Source organism: Leptosomus discolor, chromosome 4 (assembly GCF_034619465.1).
Source record: "Leptosomus discolor isolate bLepDis1 chromosome 4, bLepDis1.hap2, whole genome shotgun sequence".
NCBI lineage: Eukaryota > Metazoa > Chordata > Aves > Leptosomiformes > Leptosomidae > Leptosomus > Leptosomus discolor.
In genome coordinates, this window is record NC_141394.1 from 70,297,168 (window position 1) to 70,317,761 (window position 20,594).

At 38.8% G+C, this 20,594-nt stretch overlaps 1 protein-coding gene across 1 annotated transcript in view; it reads left to right on the top strand.

The window, feature by feature from the left end:
- MAN2B2 (mannosidase alpha class 2B member 2) overlaps positions 1 to 18,704 on the top strand; it is a 32,813-nt gene extending 14,109 nt beyond the window's left edge. Inside the window, exons 7-19 of the mRNA XM_086464832.1 lie at positions 2,619 to 2,817; positions 6,127 to 6,317; positions 7,193 to 7,379; positions 8,293 to 8,426; positions 11,523 to 11,779; positions 13,492 to 13,683; positions 14,641 to 14,893; positions 14,999 to 15,109; positions 15,220 to 15,412; positions 16,072 to 16,224; positions 16,592 to 16,704; positions 17,597 to 17,714; positions 18,610 to 18,704. Of these exons, the coding sequence (XP_086320958.1) occupies positions 2,619 to 2,817; positions 6,127 to 6,317; positions 7,193 to 7,379; positions 8,293 to 8,426; positions 11,523 to 11,779; positions 13,492 to 13,683; positions 14,641 to 14,893; positions 14,999 to 15,109; positions 15,220 to 15,412; positions 16,072 to 16,224; positions 16,592 to 16,704; positions 17,597 to 17,714; positions 18,610 to 18,704 (2,196 nt within the window). The remainder of the gene's footprint in view (positions 1 to 2,618; positions 2,818 to 6,126; positions 6,318 to 7,192; positions 7,380 to 8,292; positions 8,427 to 11,522; positions 11,780 to 13,491; positions 13,684 to 14,640; positions 14,894 to 14,998; positions 15,110 to 15,219; positions 15,413 to 16,071; positions 16,225 to 16,591; positions 16,705 to 17,596; positions 17,715 to 18,609) is intronic.
- Positions 18,705 to 20,594: the final 1,890 nt, after the last annotated feature.

Here is a 20,594-nt window from a genome sequence, read left to right on the forward strand (position 1 = left end):
CTTTTCTAACTGATGTGTAATAATATTCTTATACAATCTTTGTATTTTAGTTAGAAACATAAGCATATTCCAGCTTGATCCAAACACTTTTTTCAGTAATATGTTGTGTTAATTACATCCTACATGTACACATAGCACTGATATGATCTCACTGTTTTTGAGTCCTTAGAAAAGAATAACTTTGCCTAAACTTAATGTACAGTCTGTTTTTGAATTTTGATGAATGCCGTAAGTCTCATAATTACCATATTAAAAGATGATGTGTGTTCTTAAGGTGGCTATTTCACCACAGTATCTGTTACAAAGAGAGCAAACGTTTTCTGACTGCAGCTTTGAGTCACTGATTTGTTTTTCTCCTGTGTTTGTCACACTGTTGCTTATATTGATTTTTTTTTATTTTTTTAGAGGTTGAGGGGAGAAGTGGAATGTAATACTTTGTAGTAGTGCTGTAGTGAAAGTTATGCTGAAATGGAAAGGAGGGAGTTTTGGATAGTACAAATAAATTCCAAACCTGTAGTTTTGCAGAAATGTAAGAAAATTTAGTCTCTGACTTCCTGATTTGTGAGCTTGTGATAACAAGCTTTAAACTAAGTAATAAAAGTTGTAACTCATTCATAATATTATGTAAAGAAGTAGAGAGAAATAGATGTGTGGATACCTCTATAGCTAAGCTTAGCTATTTTTTCGGTATTACTTGCATATTATTTTTTTTCCCTTCAGTTAAAAAATCAGGAATACACACCTTCCCATTTAAGGTCAGACCTCACATCTAGAGTGTTGGCACTTTTGTGATAAGTTATATGGACAAACAAGTGTTTGTTTATGATCTGAAGCACCTAGTTGTGCAGGAGGAGGCATTGGGCTGTGGGGCAGTTTAAAAGTTGAAACCTGCTTCCCTAGAGGCCATAGCAGCAGATGTAGAAGGGGGTATAGAATTGTCTTAAGGGCTGGAACCGGTCCTTGAGGTGTTTTCTTGGCCTGTAAGACTGAACTGTACAGTAGTGTATAGCGTTTCTGTGCTAAGTTTTGTTCAGGATGTGGATGTGATGACTACCTACAGCAGATTCTCCTGGGTGTCCTTGTTCTACAGAGCTACAGTGCTCCTCAGCTACTATGTTCTGTGTTGGTGTAAGTGGAGTCTACCAGCAAAGTGTCTACTTTTTATGAGGAAGTCTTCTTGCCTCATGAGTTGAAAGTAGTGCTCCATAAATAAGTAGTAGTTTTGACTGGTAAACATATTACTTCTTCCCCACAAATTTATCTGGCCTCAATATTAGGAAGTCTGGTTTGCACTGACTGCTGTACTTTTAAGTATTTGGTTTGATATATTTTAGTAGCTCATTCCAGTTTGAAATTGTTTTCCAGTTTCTGCTGTAAGCATGCAGAAGATTGGGGTATCTCAGAACTTTTCTGTTTTGGAAGTAGAACTTCTAGTTTTCTGGTCAGTGACTTACTCTGTTAGGTCTGAGGGACAGGCAGTGACCTTACTTGAAACACCTAGGAAATGGGGAAGGGATGGGGGTGGCACTCATGTCTGGGAAAGAGAGGGGAGAGTAATCAGCTCTGAGTTCAACTGAACTCATCAGGTTCAACTCATTCATGAGTTGAATGGGTTCAGCTCATCGTGTTTAACTCCTTGAACTCATCGGGTGAAGGTTGGGGTGGAAGATGGGATTGCAAAGAAAACAGAGTCTCCTTGGCCATTTCTTCAAGCATCTGCTAAACTTTGAAGGCAAATTGATGAGAGCATCCTTATTTTGAAAATGAGACCAGGATTGAATTGTGCATCTCAAGCACAGAGACATGAAGATGAGGACGCATTAAGCTGGTGTCAGTGTTGGAAGGTTTCAGTTAGGCCTTTTTATGTGAAGAAGGTTTCTTAGCATGTTACTGTGCTTCAGATTGATGCCTATACTGTAATAGTGATACTGTGAGAATACGTGTGGTGCCATGGCTGACTCATTTTCCTGTACAGCATTGTACTTGAACAAAGGGATGATTAGTTATGTCTTTTTTTTTAAATGTTTATATGTGCAGATAGTCTGTAACAGACTGCAATTGTGCAAACATGCTCAAAAAAAAAAAAAGCTTTAATACGTCACCTCTCAACTGTTTGGATGACTATCAGATGTACTATAGTCTGCTGTCGTGATGGGGCATCAGCAACGCGTTGTGTGATGTTCATATTATAGGAATCTCTGTCCAGATTGCTTTGTTTCATATCATGTCCTCAGCACTTCTAAAGCTGTAAGCATTCTTAAGAGCAGAAACTAAGAACTTCCTTATTTGCTGCTAAAGTGGGAGAAATGCAGTGTGACAAGAAACAAAGGTCATCTTTCCAGGCATGTATGCATGTGTTTTCCAATTGCTACTGCGGAATTCCATGCTCTTGCACAATATGGTGTGTCAACACACTTATCCCTGTCTTTAATGCTGGTTGGTTATCAGCTGATCTGTGCGAGTATCCCTACCCATTCTTGACATTTTGTAACAAATAACTTTTATACGGGCGGTCAAAGTCAAAAGAAATATTGCTTTGACATAGACTAGTGTTATAAAAGATCCTTCTAAATTACATGACCCAAAGTAATCTGGCTGTTCTGTTTTTGGAATTTCAGGGCTGTGACAAACAGTTCTTTAATGCATCTGTTCAGTACTTCAACATGGATCTGTTGCTGGATTATATTAACAAGCATTCTGACAAGTTTGGAGTGACCGTCCAGTATGCCACTGTTGGTGATTACTTCCGAGCAGTTTATAGCAGAAACCTTACATGGGAAATTCGGGACTCCCAAGACTTTCTACCATATTCAACAGGTAATTAAATTCACAACTGCCTAATGTCTGCCTCAAATGTGCATATTTAAAATTTTAATAAAGGGAAATTGAGAAAATGAGAAATAAAGTAAGAGGAAAAACACGATCTCCTTATAACATTTATTTACACTACCAGGCGTCATCAAATAGACAAGCTGATCCCAACTTAGTGGTATAAGGTGATAGGGCAGTTACTGGAACATTTCTTTGGAACCGTTGGAAGCAACGGGTGGAAGAAGAGACGCCGAAAGAAAATAGAAATAGGCAAACGGGGCAAGAAGTCTAACTTGAGGCTTTTGTTTTGCTGTCTTTCAATTAACAAGATCTTGACTGCAAAGGAAAGCTAAGCACAACGTGCATTCATGTGTGTAGTATCATGCAAGTTTTTTTAATGACCTGAAGCAATGTATAGATATTGCACTAATCAGATTCTGTTACAGTGAAGACAGTGAGCAATGAATTAAACCTGGTGGCCTAGGCCACCTGGCTGAAACTCAGTAAGATATTTCAGTGGATGGATGAAGGAAAAAAAGACTGCGAAGTATGTAACACACTGCAAACTGGTTAGCAGACAGCAGTGATAGCAAAGGTGCTTTGCAGAGGTGTACCAGCACAGCTAATACAAGAAATTTCTCATGACATTGGAGAGGTCCTGTCTGAACTCTCTAAAGCTGAGATCCTAGGACTTGTTCTGCTTCAAATACAGATTTGACTATTTGTTTCATGTTTGACATTTAACTTGGAATTCATTCTTTTTTTCTGCCTCCCACACATTAGCATGCACAAATAACCTGTAGTCTCCTAGGTATTCTACAATATTAGATGTGCATGTTGCACCTCTCCTCCTCTTCACCAAAAATGAGCTGTAGTAAGGACACAGCGCTCCAGGATCCAGGGAACTGAAAGGAAACAGATGAACTGAAAGATACCTAGAAACAGGTGGATGCATGGCCAAATAAAGCCATTGTACTGGCTTTAGAGCTGGATTATGCATAGATTAGAGTAGAGATCGGAGATGCAACATAGAGTAATCTACAAATGTCTGAAGAAGTGAGGCAGGTAACCAAGGGACCAAGGCAATCTGAAAGCTCTTAGGGCACTTCTTTATTAGTACAGTAGAATAGGAGTGGTCAAAGTGAAACAGGCGGTGCTGAGGAGTTGATGTCCACACTCTGTGTAATTCCAAGAAAATTGTATATAATCTGGTCATATGAACTGAATGCCCATTAATGCTTGTTACATACCATGAGGAATACAGTTTGTGAGCTCCAAAACCAATCTTTTATATAAAGCGAAGCATACTCTGTAAGGCTGACTGGTAGGTTCACTTCAAAAGCATGTTCCTCATCCAAACAAAATACTAATGTAGATGAACCCCGGAAGTCTCTTGTAGCTCTAGAAGAAAGTCTTGTCTCTTTCAATAAAGAAAACAGTTTTATGTTGTGGGGGAAAAAACTGTTATAACTGCAGTCTCAAAAATTAAAAATACTGCCTGTATTTCTGAAATTTCGTAGTATGATGTGATGCAAATTCATTGCAGCTGCTTGTTGCTTGCTTGCTTCTTACTTGCTGCACTACCTTTAGCTTTTCAAGCAGAGCTGAAAAGTACTGGGAACATGAAAGAAGGCACACTATACCAAATATCCCTTTAATCCTTTTCACCAGTAAGTTTACCCTTTTAGGCCTTATATCGAAGTATGCAGAGAGAAGACACAGATAACTTCTCAGTTTCTGAACTCATTAATTTGTTTCATTGCTTGGATTATCTTTGAAATATCATTGGTATCATTAAAATACCTTTCTATATAATTGTAGCTACCACTATCACATTTTTTTGGCACTGTGGATGTGTATCTCAGACTATTACAACCCAAATTTAGCATATACATCCAATAATCTGTAACATTTCCGTTAACTTTTACATTAATAAAAATAACCGTCGCTTCCTATGAATCATTGCACAGACTGATCCCTCACCTCCCTCTAGGGATCATGTCATATCTAACAACTTGATGATAAATGCGCTGCCAGTTTTATGTGCTAATATCCTTTTACATCTGGGTTCTTACCTGTATCTTTTGGCATAATTTACAAGCAGTAGTTGATTGCCATTAGCTTGCGTAATAGCAGCACCTTCAGTGTTCTAGGTGGGTGCCCACACATAGATGCAATTTCTTTCCCAAACGGCTTACTTGTGCCTTGCGATTGCAGTATAGATTTGAGTGCACTTTCTCCCACATACTATTTTGCTTCTTGATGATTAATCCTCTCTCATTGTTTCTGTGCCGTTTTATTATGAGTCACTTATTGGGCTCAGTGTCACTTCTGACATATGCCTTGGAAACTCAAGTTTTAAGTCCCAGATAAGTATTTCCTTTCTCTACTCTGCATTCATTGTACTGTGTTAGTATGCATATCTAACTCTTCTGCTTGTAACCTTGAAAACAGAAATGGGATTAAATCTGTTTGAACTTGTAACATTTTTCAGGCCAAAAAGAATTTGTCCTGGAGTTTTTGAGTGAAAGATCCTGGTTTTTAATTGTCGCCTTTGATCCTAGGCTGATAGCAGATTGTTACAGTTACATATATGCACTTTATAAAGCACTTTCTGCAACTTCTCTCTGGAAAAACTATTTATCAGTGTTATATTTAAAAAAAATCCCACCTAAACAACAATAAAACCCCCCGTAAGTAGAGATTTGGAGGTTTTAAAAACAAAGACTTGTTTTCCTAGTTTACTCTATGGGATCCTGGAACATAGCACAAATTAACTGTTGAAATACTTTCCACTGACCACTTGAGGGCATCTTTTGATGTAGTTTGAGGCACTGCAGTGGTTTGGAGTCATGTTATCAGATCATTGTTTTTACAGAGGAAATGAAACTTAAGATATTCCCACCCACCCCCCTTTTAGTCAAAGGGATTTGTAGAGAGCTTGAATCAAGCAGTAACCAAAGGTTATAATCCACTTTCTTTATTAATGAATAATAAAATATGCTTTGGTGAAAATTCTAAAGTTGTTTTGTGCAGATCCACAAAGAAATTTCTGCAAACACAGGTTAACTTGGTTGATAACAGGTTTGTATCAACGCTCACGTTACTAGGCCTGTACAAAAGATTGTCATTTTCCAAAGTGCACATTTGTGGCTGTGTTTCTGTGTAGGGCTTATGACTATTCCGTTTGATGGCTGTGTAAACCAACAGCAGGTTTCTTGTAAGAAGCTGTAGAGTAGTAGCCTAATAAATAGCAAACAAGTGATAACTGAAATGGTATTTTGACACTCATCGGAGCTGCTCAACTCTTAACAGAGCCATTTCAAGCGTGGACTGGGTTTTATACTTCTCGGAGCACATTAAAAGGAATCGCAAGGAGAGCAAGTTCACTGCTTTATGCTGGAGAGTCCTTTTTCACACAGTATGTCCGGAAACACCCAGCGAGTTCTATTTGCAAATGTGAAGCCTTAAAGCAACTTCAGAGCCTTAGATGGGCAGTTTCAGAGGTAAAGATTGTTTTATTTTTAAAATTTGAATTAAAATGTTATTGCCTAAAGTCAAAGCTTTGCTTAAGCATTTTAGCTGGAGTGTCTTGAGGTTGCTTTTTTTATGTGTTTAGAAAGAACTTTCCCCTTTAGCCAAGTCGTAAATAAAAATAAAGCAATTTTTCAAAAAACTGTCTTGAAACATGACTTCAGCCCCTTAGCCATGCATTCAAGACGTGTTTACTGGCAAATGTTTTTTTCAGCTGGTGAAAGAGTATGTGGTTGCAAACATTGCATGTTTGAAGAAAAGAAGTAAGAAAAGAAATTCCTTTTCTTAATGTTAGTTTTATTACAAAGTGGTTTTTAAAAATAAACAAACAAAAATTAACTAGCTGGAAACTACTGATAATCTCTACTTCTGCAAGTTAGAAGAGGAAGGACAGATTTGTTTCTTCAAAGTACAGCAGCTGTGTGATCAGCCTCATACCATTAATCATTTAGAGGCCTCACTGCTTTTGCTGGTAATAAATATTTTGTCACCAAAGTTATTGACCAGATCTTAGTAGGAAATTAAAAGCCTGTCTTGTTACAGTATTTTTGCTGCGTTGTTGTTTTTGGTAACTTGTATTTTTTTTCCTCTAAGTATGTAACTGTAGTAATTTGTAAATATTATAGGAATATGTTTAGAGGGAAATCTGCGTGCATGTTGTCTTTGACCGTTTCATTCTATATATAGCAACTTGGAATAGGCAAAATTTGAATCTGTGAATATAGCTGTAATACGTTACTATTTTAAGTTGCATATCTGAAGGTTAGTGGACCATGTTAATACAAATGCAAACCTGAAGTTGTCATCCTGTTGCATTTTGACCTTTCAAACTACTCTTAAATGTAAGGTCCAGCACCACGATGGTATAACAGGCACAGAGTCTCCCAAGGTAAAGGACATGTACGTGAATAACTTGATGTATGGGATGTTCAACGTAAAGAAGCTAATGGCTTCCATAATCTTTGACATGAACAACGCGAAGAAGAACAGAGAGGTCTATTCTTCTGTTTACAATAAAGACTCAGGAATACCAGGTACTCTTTAACAGCTTTTCCAATTTTCAGGCTAACTTAAGAAAGGTATCATGTTTTCCTCCAAAACAGTAAACATGCTATGTTTGACCCAAGTTCTGTGAACCACGGCTGGAAAATCCTGTTTGCCTTATGAGACCTGCTAGACCTGAGGCAAACTCAGATGAATTTATGAGCTCTTGGATCTCAAGCATCTGAAACCGGGACCTTTAAACTGATGTTCGGCAGAGCCCTGCCCCAGGGCATAGAGTAGACCTGGCTCCCAGCCTCAGACCTCAACTGTATAACGGGGGAGGAAGAGGTGCTGATGGGGGATAATTACTAAACTAACCTTACTATGCAGCATAAGATTATGCAGTAAGAAGCACAGTCACATTAAGAAATGTTCTTGCCATAGTGTACTGCAAGCTTGTGTAAAAAATGTAAAGGAATTTTAAGGAATCTATTCCAAAGACTGTACATTCCCTTTTATCTTTCCTTTGGAAACTTTTTAAACTGTCAAATGTAAGTAGTGCCGTGGGCTGTGCAACAGACTGATTTGGTTTTTTACAGGGTTGTTTTTAGATTAGGCTTCTCATTTGATCTTCTGTGTAACTCTGATAAAGTTAATACTGCGTGACAATGAGTTGTGGTAAGCTGCTTATTTTCACTAAATGCATTTACATTCAATTCAGGTGTCGTTTTCTGAAGACACAGTGTCTTTTTATTGGGTAAAGAATAGAGGAATAAAGCAGAAGAGGCTTTTATGAAGTCCTATAAAATGTTTTCCTTTTTTCAATCATGAAATTTTACTGCAGGATTTTGTTAAAATTTTGTAAGATGGTTGTACCTAAACAGATCTCTCAAATACTTTTTAGTATCAGATTTTAAAAATACATAGTTTTAGTGACTGATAGCTTTGTTTGTGTGCACAAAGGTGCTACAGATGTTGACCAGTATGTTGTTGTCTATAATCCACTGGCATGGAACATCACTACTTTTGTCACAGTTTCCGTCAGCCACTTGGCAATGAGTGTATATGATGAACTGGGACATTCTGTACCAGCACAGGTACTTCAGCTTTGTTTCTTTCAGTTGCTTTTCTTTCACTTGTCAGCTTTCACTGTCTTGATCCTACCTCCTGTCAAAGTGTGGTAATATATAGTGTTACAGTGAAAACAAGTATTAGTTCAAACTGGGATTTTCCTAGTACTCCTTACAGTGATTTTTTTTTTTTGTCTGTTCTCTCAACTAGAGTTTTTTTGTCTTAATGTCTGAAAGGACTTCCTGCTCTTCTAGTGTGTTTGGTTTGTCTTTTGCATGCCTGCTGTATGACCTGGCACTTCTTATCTTGCTTTTCTTTCTATAAAAACCAGTTTACAATAAAGCCTTTTTGGTTGAGGCCCTGCCCTACAATTGACAGTCCTATTTGTACAACTGATAGATTGCCTGGAGAGGAGGGGAGATTTAAGAAATGTAGGTCTTATTTACAAGCCCAAAAGGTACTGGGGGCAGTCAGCTGCCATATGACATATCATTCTGTCATGGCCAAGCTCCAAGACAAGGCCAGCTGTTCCGTGGGAGAGAAGAAAGTGGCCTCAAGTGAAAGCTAACATTAACCTTTCTCAGGAGCATCTGCTGTAGAGAGTGTGTGATCATCACTGACTTGATAAACCTGTGGGAATGCCTCCTGTGTGTAAGGCCTGAAGAGCTGTGACAATTTTAGATGCTCTCAATCCCTGAGATGCCAGATAGCTCAGCAAGTTCTGGGCAGAGTTTCCATTATCTGTGGCTTATGACTATGTGGTGGCTTAACCACAGCCAGCAACTAAGCACCATGCAGCTGCTCATTCACTCCTCCCCTGCCCCAGTGGAATGGGGAGGTGAATCGGGGGGAAAAAAGTAAAACTCATGGGTTGAGGCAAGAACAGTTTAATAAATAAAATAAAATTTAATAATGAAAAGGGAGATAACAAAAAGAGAGAAATAAAACCCAAGACAGACAAGCGATGCACAATGCAATTGCTTACCACCTGTTGACCGATGCCCCAGCATTACCCCTCCTGGCCAAATCCCCTCAGTTTATATACTGAGCATGACATTCTATGATGTGGATAGCCCTTTGGCTAGTTCATGTCAGCTGTCCTAGCCATGCTCCCTCCCAGCTTCTTGTGTACCCCCTTGGCAGCAGAGCATGGAAAACTGAAAAGTCCTTGACTTACGATAAGCACTACTTAGCAACAACTAAAACATGAGTGCATTATCAACTTTATTCTCATGCTAAATCCAAAACACAGCACTGTACCAGCTACTAGGAAGAAAATTAACTCTATCCCAGCCGAAATCAGGACAGGCTATCACTGTGCATCAGGGCACATTGTAGTCAGGTAGTGATACACAACAGCGATCTGCTGTTCCTGCATATATACATGTGCCTACATTTAGCCCATATCTGGGGCTAAACTGTAGCAGTTGCTCTGTCACCTGATGACCCCTCACCAGCCAGAAAGGGAAATTGGGAAAAGGAGAGGAGACCCATGGGTTGAACTGAAAACAGATTCAATGACATGGCACCAATACCAACAAAGGTATACAGTTATACTCAGCCAAATGAATATGCAGCTGTCAGGAATAAGCAGTCCTCAGGAGCAGGGAGAAGCCAGGAGGGGAGCAAGAGGAACCTCACAGGAGCTCACTTTCCTCAGCAAACCTTCCCGCTTTATAATGACCATGACATTATGGGATGGGCTACCCCTGTAGCTAACCCAGGTCAGCTGCCCTGGCTGACTTGAAACTGCCAACGGCCTGCCTAGCATGGCTGGGCTGGGATTCTATCCCAGCCAAAGCAGGACAACATGACAACAGCATAAGACCATACTATCTTTATCTGGAAGCCATCAGTCTCTTGAGTTAGCATGTGGTCATACTTGTCTGTCAGCCACTTCCGTCCCAGAAGTCCTGCTGTCTGAATTACTTTAGCCTTGTAAGAGACTAGGAGGAGATTTAGATGTATTTATAACATTTATTTCAGGATTTAAGATGCCCTGAAATCAAGCTGTCATTCTTTATTTTAAAAAGATAAAGTTCTCTGTTCCAGAGTTGGTCTATACTCTCTTTTCCTGGAACTTACCCATATATGCATGGGGATAGTCACTTAGGGCTAAATGAACTCTCTTTACCAGTAATAAGAAGGTGGTTTGGAGTCTTTTTCTTGCAGTGTGTACTGTTCAGAAGTATGTTGATTTCACACATTTTCCTCTTGAGAGAAAGAAATCTTTAGCTCAGAACCCTGACGTGGGTGAGAGGAATTGAGGCTTGGCAAGTGCTCTGCCTTCTGCACCACATGTGTGAGTTGTACAGTGAAGGGAGAGAACTGGAGTAGGCCCTGTTGGTACCACTAAGTTTAGGAGGTCTGCGGTGTGGGTAACTGGACATATGCCAATCCACAGTGTGAAGGTGCAGATGACTTGCTTTAATTTCTGGTTAGTCATAACCGCTCTCTTTGTCCATGTAATCCATACAGTATTTCTCTAGTCCCGTTTTCTTGCCCCAAACCAAAAGTAGTATAAAATTATACAACATTAATGGGCAGGATACATGTAATTGAAGGATGATTAAAAACTGTTGTTTAAGGTATTTTGATATTAAGTAACTCTCGTGTTCTGTTAATTGTTCAGAAGTATGCCACATGCTTCTGCCTCCCTCTCTGTGTGCCTTGCTTTGGGTGGGGGCACATCCGGGTGCTTCCTCCTGTTGCCACAAGATTTCTCATACTTGCACTAGTCACCTTCCTTATGTTTCAGTCTCTTTTCTGTTACTTGACTGATTAGTTTGTGATTAACTCTGCTCATATAGACATTTCACAATGCGATCTAAATCAAGATCTATGATTCCATATTCACATTATAATAAAATGTAACTTTGTAATTTGCTTAGTGACCCTCTTCCCTTCACAGAAAGGCTAAGCTTAATCCAAGTTCACCAAACTCCCAATTAAAAGCAACACGGATCTGCATTATAACTGAGAATTATAAGAACAGCATGTTTAGAAACTTATTTTTAAAGTAGTAGTTAATTTTTGCAATTTAGGGCTTACAACACATGAAGATAGTTGCCTTGCTAATTAACTTTCTGTAATGGAGCATTGTTGTGTATGTTAACATACAGGTTCAAAGCTCGGCGGAGTCCCGATCTACCTATGATCTGTATATTCTAGTTGCAATAAGTGGTCTGAGCTACAGAAAATACCATGTTAAACCCTTGAATGGTAAGCAGTCTGCATTTATTGGGAGATCGATCAAGTACAAGCGAAAAGACATAACTTGTGCAGATAAACAAAGTCAACAGTTGCTTCCTGTGGTTAACAACTGCTACCAGGTCTTGTTTGACCAAAACACAAATCTAATGCACAGCATTACAGAGAGGTGAGATTGCCTGCTTGTCTTTAATGATGTTTCAGATTCTGTAAAACCCTTTGTAAGATAAGTCCACAGACTGTATTGTGTGCCTTAATTCTGAGACTTAATTAACAAAATGTTCTTTACAATTATTCTTTTTTATCTCCAGTTCACATCCTCCTTTCTACAAGAAACATCATAAGCGTGATGCTATACTATTTCTGTAATGTTGTTGCCCTGTTTAACCATGCAGTTGATCTAAGATGACATATCACAGTATAACTAGTAGACCAGCAGAATCTCGTTGTACTTTAGTTCTAAAGAGGGTTATGAATGTGTGTTGTATTAAAAATTAAAAAATAAGCACATACACTGTGACTATACAATGAACCTTAAGTGACACAGCAAGAGCTTTCTCTTAATAATCAGATGCAAGTCCTGCATCGTTGTTCCTATGGTAGGAAACTACAAAACTTTTTGAAAGGAAAGATTTAACTAAGGAAATTCAGGCAAATAAAATGGAAGAACAGTCAAGACTGAGGTGAGATTTGGGGTTTGCAGGTTATCTTCAATTCCTTGAGCTCCAGTGGAGCTGTGCTGCTTTTTGCCTGCTCAGGATTCAGATTGTCAGCTATGTACTGATGGAAGATTTAACCCCTTTGGCATTGGCCTAGTGACTACTAGACCTCTTTTACCTTTGTGCTTTTGTTCGTAATTCTGCCTCCTAGAGCAAGAACTTGTCCAGTATAGTTAAAATCAGCTTTAAAAGTATAGGTGTGCCTTAATTAAGAGCCCTGGAGTACTTTCAAAGTGCCTCCAAATCTTAACTCTTTCCAGATTCTATGAGGAATATAATAAGAAATATAATGAGGACAAAAATCTGAATTCAAATCCCATTTGAAAATTGGGATCTTCAACTGTGAAGCCTTGTAGAGTTTAGCTGCAACAGTTAGAACGTGTAGGTCCTGCCCCTGCACTGGAAATGCCCTACAGGAGTAGTAGATAAGACTTGGGTATGTTTTGCTCCTCAGTCATTACAGTTTGTAGGTCACTGTGTTAACACTAGCTAAAATGGCTGGCAGTTTAAATTTATGTTCTAGACTAAGTGATTTTTCCTGTTTTGCCAGCAAGGCTCCAAAAGAGGAGCAGAGCAGGTAGCTGAGGGCAATAACATCTTAAATTGCCTTCATATGACTTTCCAAAGACCGTGATACGGAGTCACAAATAGCTAAACTGTAAGCTTCAGGAAAGAAAGGAATACAAAGTAGGTACTGAGCTAGTGTAAATTTTACTATCCTGTTGCCATTATATTTGTTGCCAGTGCTAAATACAGAAACTTGCATCATGCTGATTTACCTGTCTACAAAGTCAGTGAATTGAAGGTGATTATTCATAAATAAGGTGCAATGTACCTCATTTTTGTGCAATGGGTGGATCCTGTAGCGACTCTTATGTCAGAACAATGAACTAATGTTGCTCCTGTCTTAAGATGTTTGTTTTGCGAAATTGTAAAATGTCATAGAAACTCCATTTATTTACACACTGACAGATGTCTTGATGGGAAGCACTTTAATTCTCTGCTGTCCTCATTTCCTAAATCTTGTAAAATCAGTTATTCACTTTGAGGAAGGTGTTTTTTTTTTTTCTTACATTCCCAACCTCATTCCTGTTGCAGTTCAGCTTTATGTACAAAATGTGTTTGTAAGTAGTACAATTTTTCCTCTTCTGTGGATTCACAGGGAGACTAACCAGACTGTCCAGTTGACCCAGGAGTTCCTTGAGTACCATGTGAATGGAGATGTGATGAGAGGACCCATTTCAGATAACTACTTATTTGCCCCGAATGCTTCAGCTGTTCCAGTATCAAAAGCAGTGGGATTGGAAGTGGTTTCTGGAAACTTGATGACAGAGATACGGCAGTTTTTCTACAGGTACAACACCATTGCAACTTCACTTCACTAGAATGTTTAATACTCTGTGGATATGTATGAGATTAATTCTGTATAGTTACTCCTAAACAGTGAGCTCTGTGTACTGTTTAGGACTTAGACAAAAGAACTAGCATGTATCTGCTAAATGTAGTGCTGAGGAAGCACCTCCTTTGAATTGCATCTATTGCTGCAGGGAGGGAGGTGAAGATTGTTCAGAGTTATCTTTTGTGGTTCACTTTATAGTGCAGCTTCTGTTGGGATCCTGATTCCACATAGTTCGGAGAAAATTGCAGCTAACATCTTCTTACGTGGGTGGAATTTGGACACAATGCTTTATTTTTATAACTATGAATATCTTCCTTACAAGCAAGTTAGAGAAAGAGGAGGTGAATCCTACGCCAGGACACTCTTCCCCCGATGAACTAGCTACTTTTCTGTGTTAAAATTATGTTAGTCCATAACCCCTTCACCCTCTTTTAAATCTGGTTATTTAATTTTTTTATTTATGCCTTTTGCTTTACATGGCATTGTACAAGGATTGCAGTTGAGAAGGACCTTTGGAAAACAGTGGAATTCCTGCATCAAAATTAATGCTGCCCACACTGAAAAAATACTGTATTCTGTAGAACGTAAATGTGTTGCTTTGATAGTCATCATTATTTTAATTTTTTTTGTTAATTTTGAGATAAATAGAACCTCTAATCAAATTAAGAGTCCTCTTTACACTTGCAACACTAAAGAAAATTGTAGGCTATCGTTTACTCCAGCTGAATATCTGTACGTTTGAAAATTTGATTGAAATTACAAATAATTTTACATGTACATGAAATATATAGAAAACAGGCAAGAAAGTTGTCTATTTGTAGGATGACATCATGAATGATTTGCAAGTCTTGACACAACCGATCAAGCGCTCCACTTGATAAATCCTGCATATCTTTTCTCTCATTTTTGTAGTAATATTACCACTCAGGATTACATATACGCAGTATATACCAGGATGTACACAGTACCAGAAGGTTACGATGGGAAATTACTTTGCCATAGGATAGAGCAAGAATACAGCGTGGGGCCTTTGGAATTAAATCGTGAAGCCGTTCTAAGAACAAGCACAAATTTGAACACCAGGCAGGTACTCTACACTGACAGCAATGGATATCAGATTCAGAGAAGACCATTCAAGGCGTATGTGAATAACACAGCGGCTCGGGTAGGCACAAAGGTGTAATCCAAAGTCAGTTGTGTCTTATCTTCATTCTCCATTGCTGTTACCGAAGTTAACGTTACCACTGCATGACTTACTGTGCGCTTTCAGAACTATTATCCTGTGGTCCAGACTGCCTACATTGAAGATGATACCACAAGGCTGGTGCTGCTTGCAGAAAGAGCTCATGGTGTCTCAAGTCAAGGAAATGGACAAGTGGAGGTAACATAAAAATATTTTTTTTCCTAGGAGAGCATAATTTCATGGCTGCTGATAATAGAAGTAAAGCTTGATGGCTGATTACTGTAGTGACATTTACCTTCCCAATACAGGTGATGCTTCACAGGAGACTATGGAACAACCTTCAGTGGGACCTGAATTACAATCTCACTTTGAACGACTCTTCAGTGGTTCGCCCTGTGATTTGGCTCATTTTAGGAACCAAGGCTGTCACCAATATTTTGTATCGGACAAGTGGATTGGCGTTGGAGCACAGGCCAGTAGTAATGTTTGGAGCATTATCAGGTAACTCATTCCTTCTCCTGTGCTATCTTTAGCATCTGAATGGCTTATTTATTTTGCTCTGATTTATGATGTTAAGTTTCTAAATGCAGACTTCAAGCCTCCTGTGTGGCAAAGTTAGTGTACAGTGAGTTAGGAGGCAGATGTAGAGCCTGCTAATTACTTTGCATTAATTTCAAATGTGGGTGTTGTCCAAGCATATGAAATGTTTCACTTGTTATGTAATTACCTCTACTTTCAGAGGAGAATAAATTTTAAAGCATCATATGAGAACAAAATGTCCACACAGGGGATTAGTGCAAAGTAGCTAGTGCACCATATATCGGCTTCCTGGATGCCAAGTCCTTAATGGCCTTTTTTGAGTCATTCTTTTAAAAATATTTACTTGACTTATTAACTAAAACTGAAGCCTGGTAGTGGAATAGCAACTTCAAGCTGCAGTGAAATTTGCTTTATGGAAAGTTCTAATACACTTCCTCCAGCAGTTCAAATCATGCTGCTTTCTGCTTTGTATCTCAGAAGGCCTTGGAGGAGAAAGCATAGCAACTGCTTTGCGTCTGCCTTGGCAGAAAAAGCAAAAATCTTCTTACCCTTCCACAGTACCCTAGCCAGGCTTGTGTGTGTGATGGATCTTTGATATTTGCTTTGTTTCTCTTTGCGAGGAGATAAACCAAAGCTACCCAGACAACTTCTGCAGAATTCAGTCCGCAGTTCACCTGTAACTGTCCCACCTAATCTTCATCTCCAGACTCTGAGCATTCCAGGGTGGAGGTACAGCTCTAATCATGCAGAGCAGGTCCACAGCATCCGCATGGGTAGGTGCCTTCGAAAGGGTGGCTGGACGTTACACTTAAAGAAGCTGGCTTTCTTTTCTTTCCATCTTCCGTGGCTAGTACTTTTATTTATTCAAAATGTTAAATTCCTTTATCGAGAAAGTTAATTGTACTGTATCATTTATCTGCTCAAATAGTAAAATATTTCTCCTGCATGAGTTCGTCATGGCTGTTAGTGTCGTTCCTGTCAATAGTGCGAACTGGGTATTTCTTGAGGTTGGTCCTCTTGCTGATTTTAAAAAACGGTAATTAAGTTCAAATTATGAGAGTGTAAAGCTTAAAAAAATAGTTTAAAAGTTGGTTTTATTTTTAAAGTAAGAAAATGTTTGCATTTTGTTTTCTCTTAAAGGTAAACACAAGCAAGGTGATCCAGACTTCACTCGTGTCCTACTAAGAATTAGGCATTTATATGAAGCTGGAGAAGATCCTGTGCTGTCTCAACCTGTGATGGTAAATCTGAAGGTAATTCTAATCCTTTGAGACAGAATACCACTTGAGGTGATTTTGTTCCGGAGAGAACTGGTTTTGGAACGAAACGTCCTGTGTGCTGGAGACTCCACAAAAGATGGATACAAAAATACCAGTATAACTTTAACCTCAGGAGGAAGCAGGTCTTATTTTTACTCAGCTTTGCAACACAGAAGCTATTACTTCAGTTGAAGTTGCCACAGGCACAGCGTGAAGATCTGCATAAATATTAGTAGGACTGGTTCACTTGAGCTCTTGGTTGTATAACACTTCCTGCAGTACCTTAACCACTGCGGAGAGTGGGATTCTATTTTGCTGTTTCTTTAGTTATTGCAAGTTGTACCTATAGTCAATGAAATGTGGACAGGATTAAAGGAAACGAACATTTTTTTTCCTCTATAGTTTATTTCTGTGAGTTGTTGAAACTGGTTGCTTCCATTATGTGCTGTGTATTTTCAGATTCTTGTTTATTAGATCTTTCGTATAGAAGTAGATTATTTTGTAATACCTGGCAGGGGTTTATTATTTTAAAATACGAAATTTTGATTATGTTGACAGAAACGTGGGGAACAAGGTGTAGGATTCTCTGTTTTGTTTAAAAAAGTGCAGTGTGAGTTTCAGCTCTTGAATGGAGAGGTTAGTAGGCTGTGGACTTTGCTACACCACCAAGGAAGCTCTCAGTGCCTCAGCTCCTTAGTTGCCCTTGTGTTACATGACCTAGCAGATTTTTAAAGTCTCTACTTCTCTGCTTAACAGATCAATGCTAGAGATGGAATTTCTGCTCTGGTCTAACTGTGTACTAGACCGGTGAGTGTGATTCTGTTCTCCGTAAACTGTGATTTTGATTTTGATTTGATTTGATTCCTTGTGTTTTCTTTACTCACAGTCTTTGCTAAAGGGATTAGGATCAGTGCTGGTAGTAGAAGAGCGATCACTCACAGGCACCTGGGATGTAAACACTTTGAAGCGATGGAAATGGAAGACTGCACAGTATCCAAGCAAAGGTAGGTGGAATAAGGTGGTTGGTGTTTGTATTGCTGTTGACTGTTGAAGCTTGACGAATAGTCTAATTAAAAATTTCAAAATATTTGCAAGATTACAAATGTATTGTTGCTCTGTATGACAGACCTTATCTGGCACAACCTGCAAGTAGTAGCATTTAGCAAAGATTCCCTGCAAGGGCTAGACTGCTGTATTTCTCTGATGGCTTGTTTTGCTTAGAAGTGTTAAAAAGCTTGAAATATTCCTGGAGTTATCTTTGTCCAGATAGAAGTGGCTACTTTATGAATTCACACTTGTGACACAGATTGATTTTTATTAGATGCTGATGAGTCGTGTTAATCTAAGCTTAAGCCTGTGCTGCAGAAAAACAGACAGCTGCAGTTAAAAATCCCCACTGTAATCAGCTTGAAGGACTGTGTGGATATGATTAAAGTTAGGGCTGACACTCTAGTTAAATGCTGTGGGTGACCTCATTTCATTTCTCATTCCAGTTAGTTGCTTGGACATTGTCCTTACTGTCACTTACATCCATGTATGTGCATTGTAAAAAGCTTGCAGAGGTTTTGGGCTGGACTAGGTGAGAGTTTAGAGCTCTACTTGACCTGCAGCTAGGAACTTGCTTGCTGTTTACTCGTGATGAAGAAAAGGTATGACTGGGGAGTCATCTCATCTGTTCCGTGTGAGTCAGTGCAAGAAAAGTAGATGAATTATTGTATATTTTAATACTATGAATGGATGCATCTTGGGCTCCATACTACTTAGAGCTTTAAGGAGGAGAATCTGCTCAAATCCCGGCTTTTAAGGAAGGGATGAATTAAAACTGTTGAGATAGAATAATATGTACATTTGAGTAAGGCTGCTTCTTTAATAAATTACCTACATTTTTGTGTTTTACAGGGTTCTCCAACAGCACAGAAACCTCAGAAAACTGCATAGTAACTATTCAGCCAAAGGAAATAAGGACCTTCTTTGTATACTTTCAAGGTCAATAAAGTTGGACATTGTATTTCAGGAGTGAATATGTAATACCTTCCAATTTTTATTTCAAGATATGAGTGATGATATTGAAAAACATTCTGCTGCTGTTAATGAAAGAAATAGTCATTTTGGAATAAACTCTAAATTTAATTAAACTGTTGGCCTGAGTTGTGGGTATTTTTGTTGGGTAATCATTTACAACTCATTTTTTTCCTGAAATGTGTTCAATTTAAAAATGACCTTGGTGTTGCAGTGCAAGCATATTGAATATTTTCATGCTTGCTGTGGGTGATTTTGAAGTGATTGCTTCCGTGATGCTTCACTGTGGAGCCCTGACACAGTCGTATTAGTCCTACAGTCTAGAATTGTCTTCCTAATTAGTGTTGACCTCAAGAGTCTTCTCTTAAGGTGTTTATTGTTAGAGGAGATGACTTCCAAATCTCAGGACAGTGGTTTGCCAAATGACATGCGAGGAGAAATGCCTGTCATGTGTTTCAGCTACTTTGTCTTTGGGGCAACGACTGCAAAGTTTCTGCTTTGCTGTAAACTGAAATTGCATGGACTGTGTGTATTCTTTTGCACTAAGTTCATTTAACTTGCGTCTCTTAAGGTTCAGAACTGAGTGTCTTTGCTTCACAGTATCCCAGTCCTGGATGTTCAGTCTTGTGTTCTGGGTAAACTGGAGATAGTCTGTTGACAGAAGGTGTATTGCCACATGGCCAGTAAGTAACTCATCATGTAACCTGAAGCAGGAACACTGTTCTTATGATGCTGTGAGCTTTCATACCTCTCAGGCTCAAAGAATGTGTACAGTAGTAGCAGGAAATGTGTCATTAGCATCAAGTTGAAGTTAATTATGGAGGACTGCGTTGAGGGGTTAAACTGGCAGTAAGTACAAATTCTAAGCCGATCTGATTGAGCAGCAGCAGAAGGTAACTTGGACAGTGGCTAGCTTTTCTAATAGCTGGTATGTATTTATGCCCAAAAGAAAAGTTGCATTTTTCTTCTTTTCTTCTTAGCTCTAAACAATGTGGAGCTCTAGAATCTGTTTCTGTTCATGTGCCGTTGGTTATCTCTGGTTATTTTACTTATTCACCATGAAAATGCACATCGCTGAGCTGAGAATCAAGTCAGTCACTTCACTGCAGTGGTAATGACATACTATGTTTGGTGCAACACTGTACAAAACTGTATTTCTGATCAGTGAAATGTAATATATAGGTTTAAAAGAGGAAAATAGGTGCCTTTTCAGTCAGTTAATAATTCCAGATCTAGAATCATGTAAAAATGACATTTTACTGTGGTAATTGTTCTGATTTACTTCGGCTGTTCAGCAATAATTTCCTCCATGTGGAGACACTGTTCCAAAACAAAGGAAACAGTGAAAAGGGCTTTTCCAGAATAGCTATTGTGAGATAGTTATGCTGGAAAAGCTGCGCTCGTGGTCAGTTTTTCTGTATAGGCAGCCTGTGTATACTAACTGGTTGCATCTCATTAAAATCATTGCAGAAACTGCCACATTCAGTTATTGGATGAGGAAAGGTTGTTTTATATTTTTCTATTGGTTATTTTTCATATTTGGCTATAAATATTTAGTGATATGCCAATCTAACCTGCCCTGCTGCAGTGAAAGGCATTTTTCTGCAACAGTAAGCCCAAAGGGGAAGTGTATAGCAGTGTAACTAAGATGCAGTAAAGCATGATGGCAGCTATTTTTTGTTTTGTTTTGTGTGTATTTGGGAAATGAGATGTGTTCAGCTAAGTCATTTTCCTTGCTTGTACATATTTTCTCATTCCCTGCTTGGTTATGCCATGTAGTATAATGGGTATACTGTGGAGGTTACACAGTGGTATGATTACAATTCATATTTTTGTGACTGAAGTGGTAATACACGTGCTGGTGA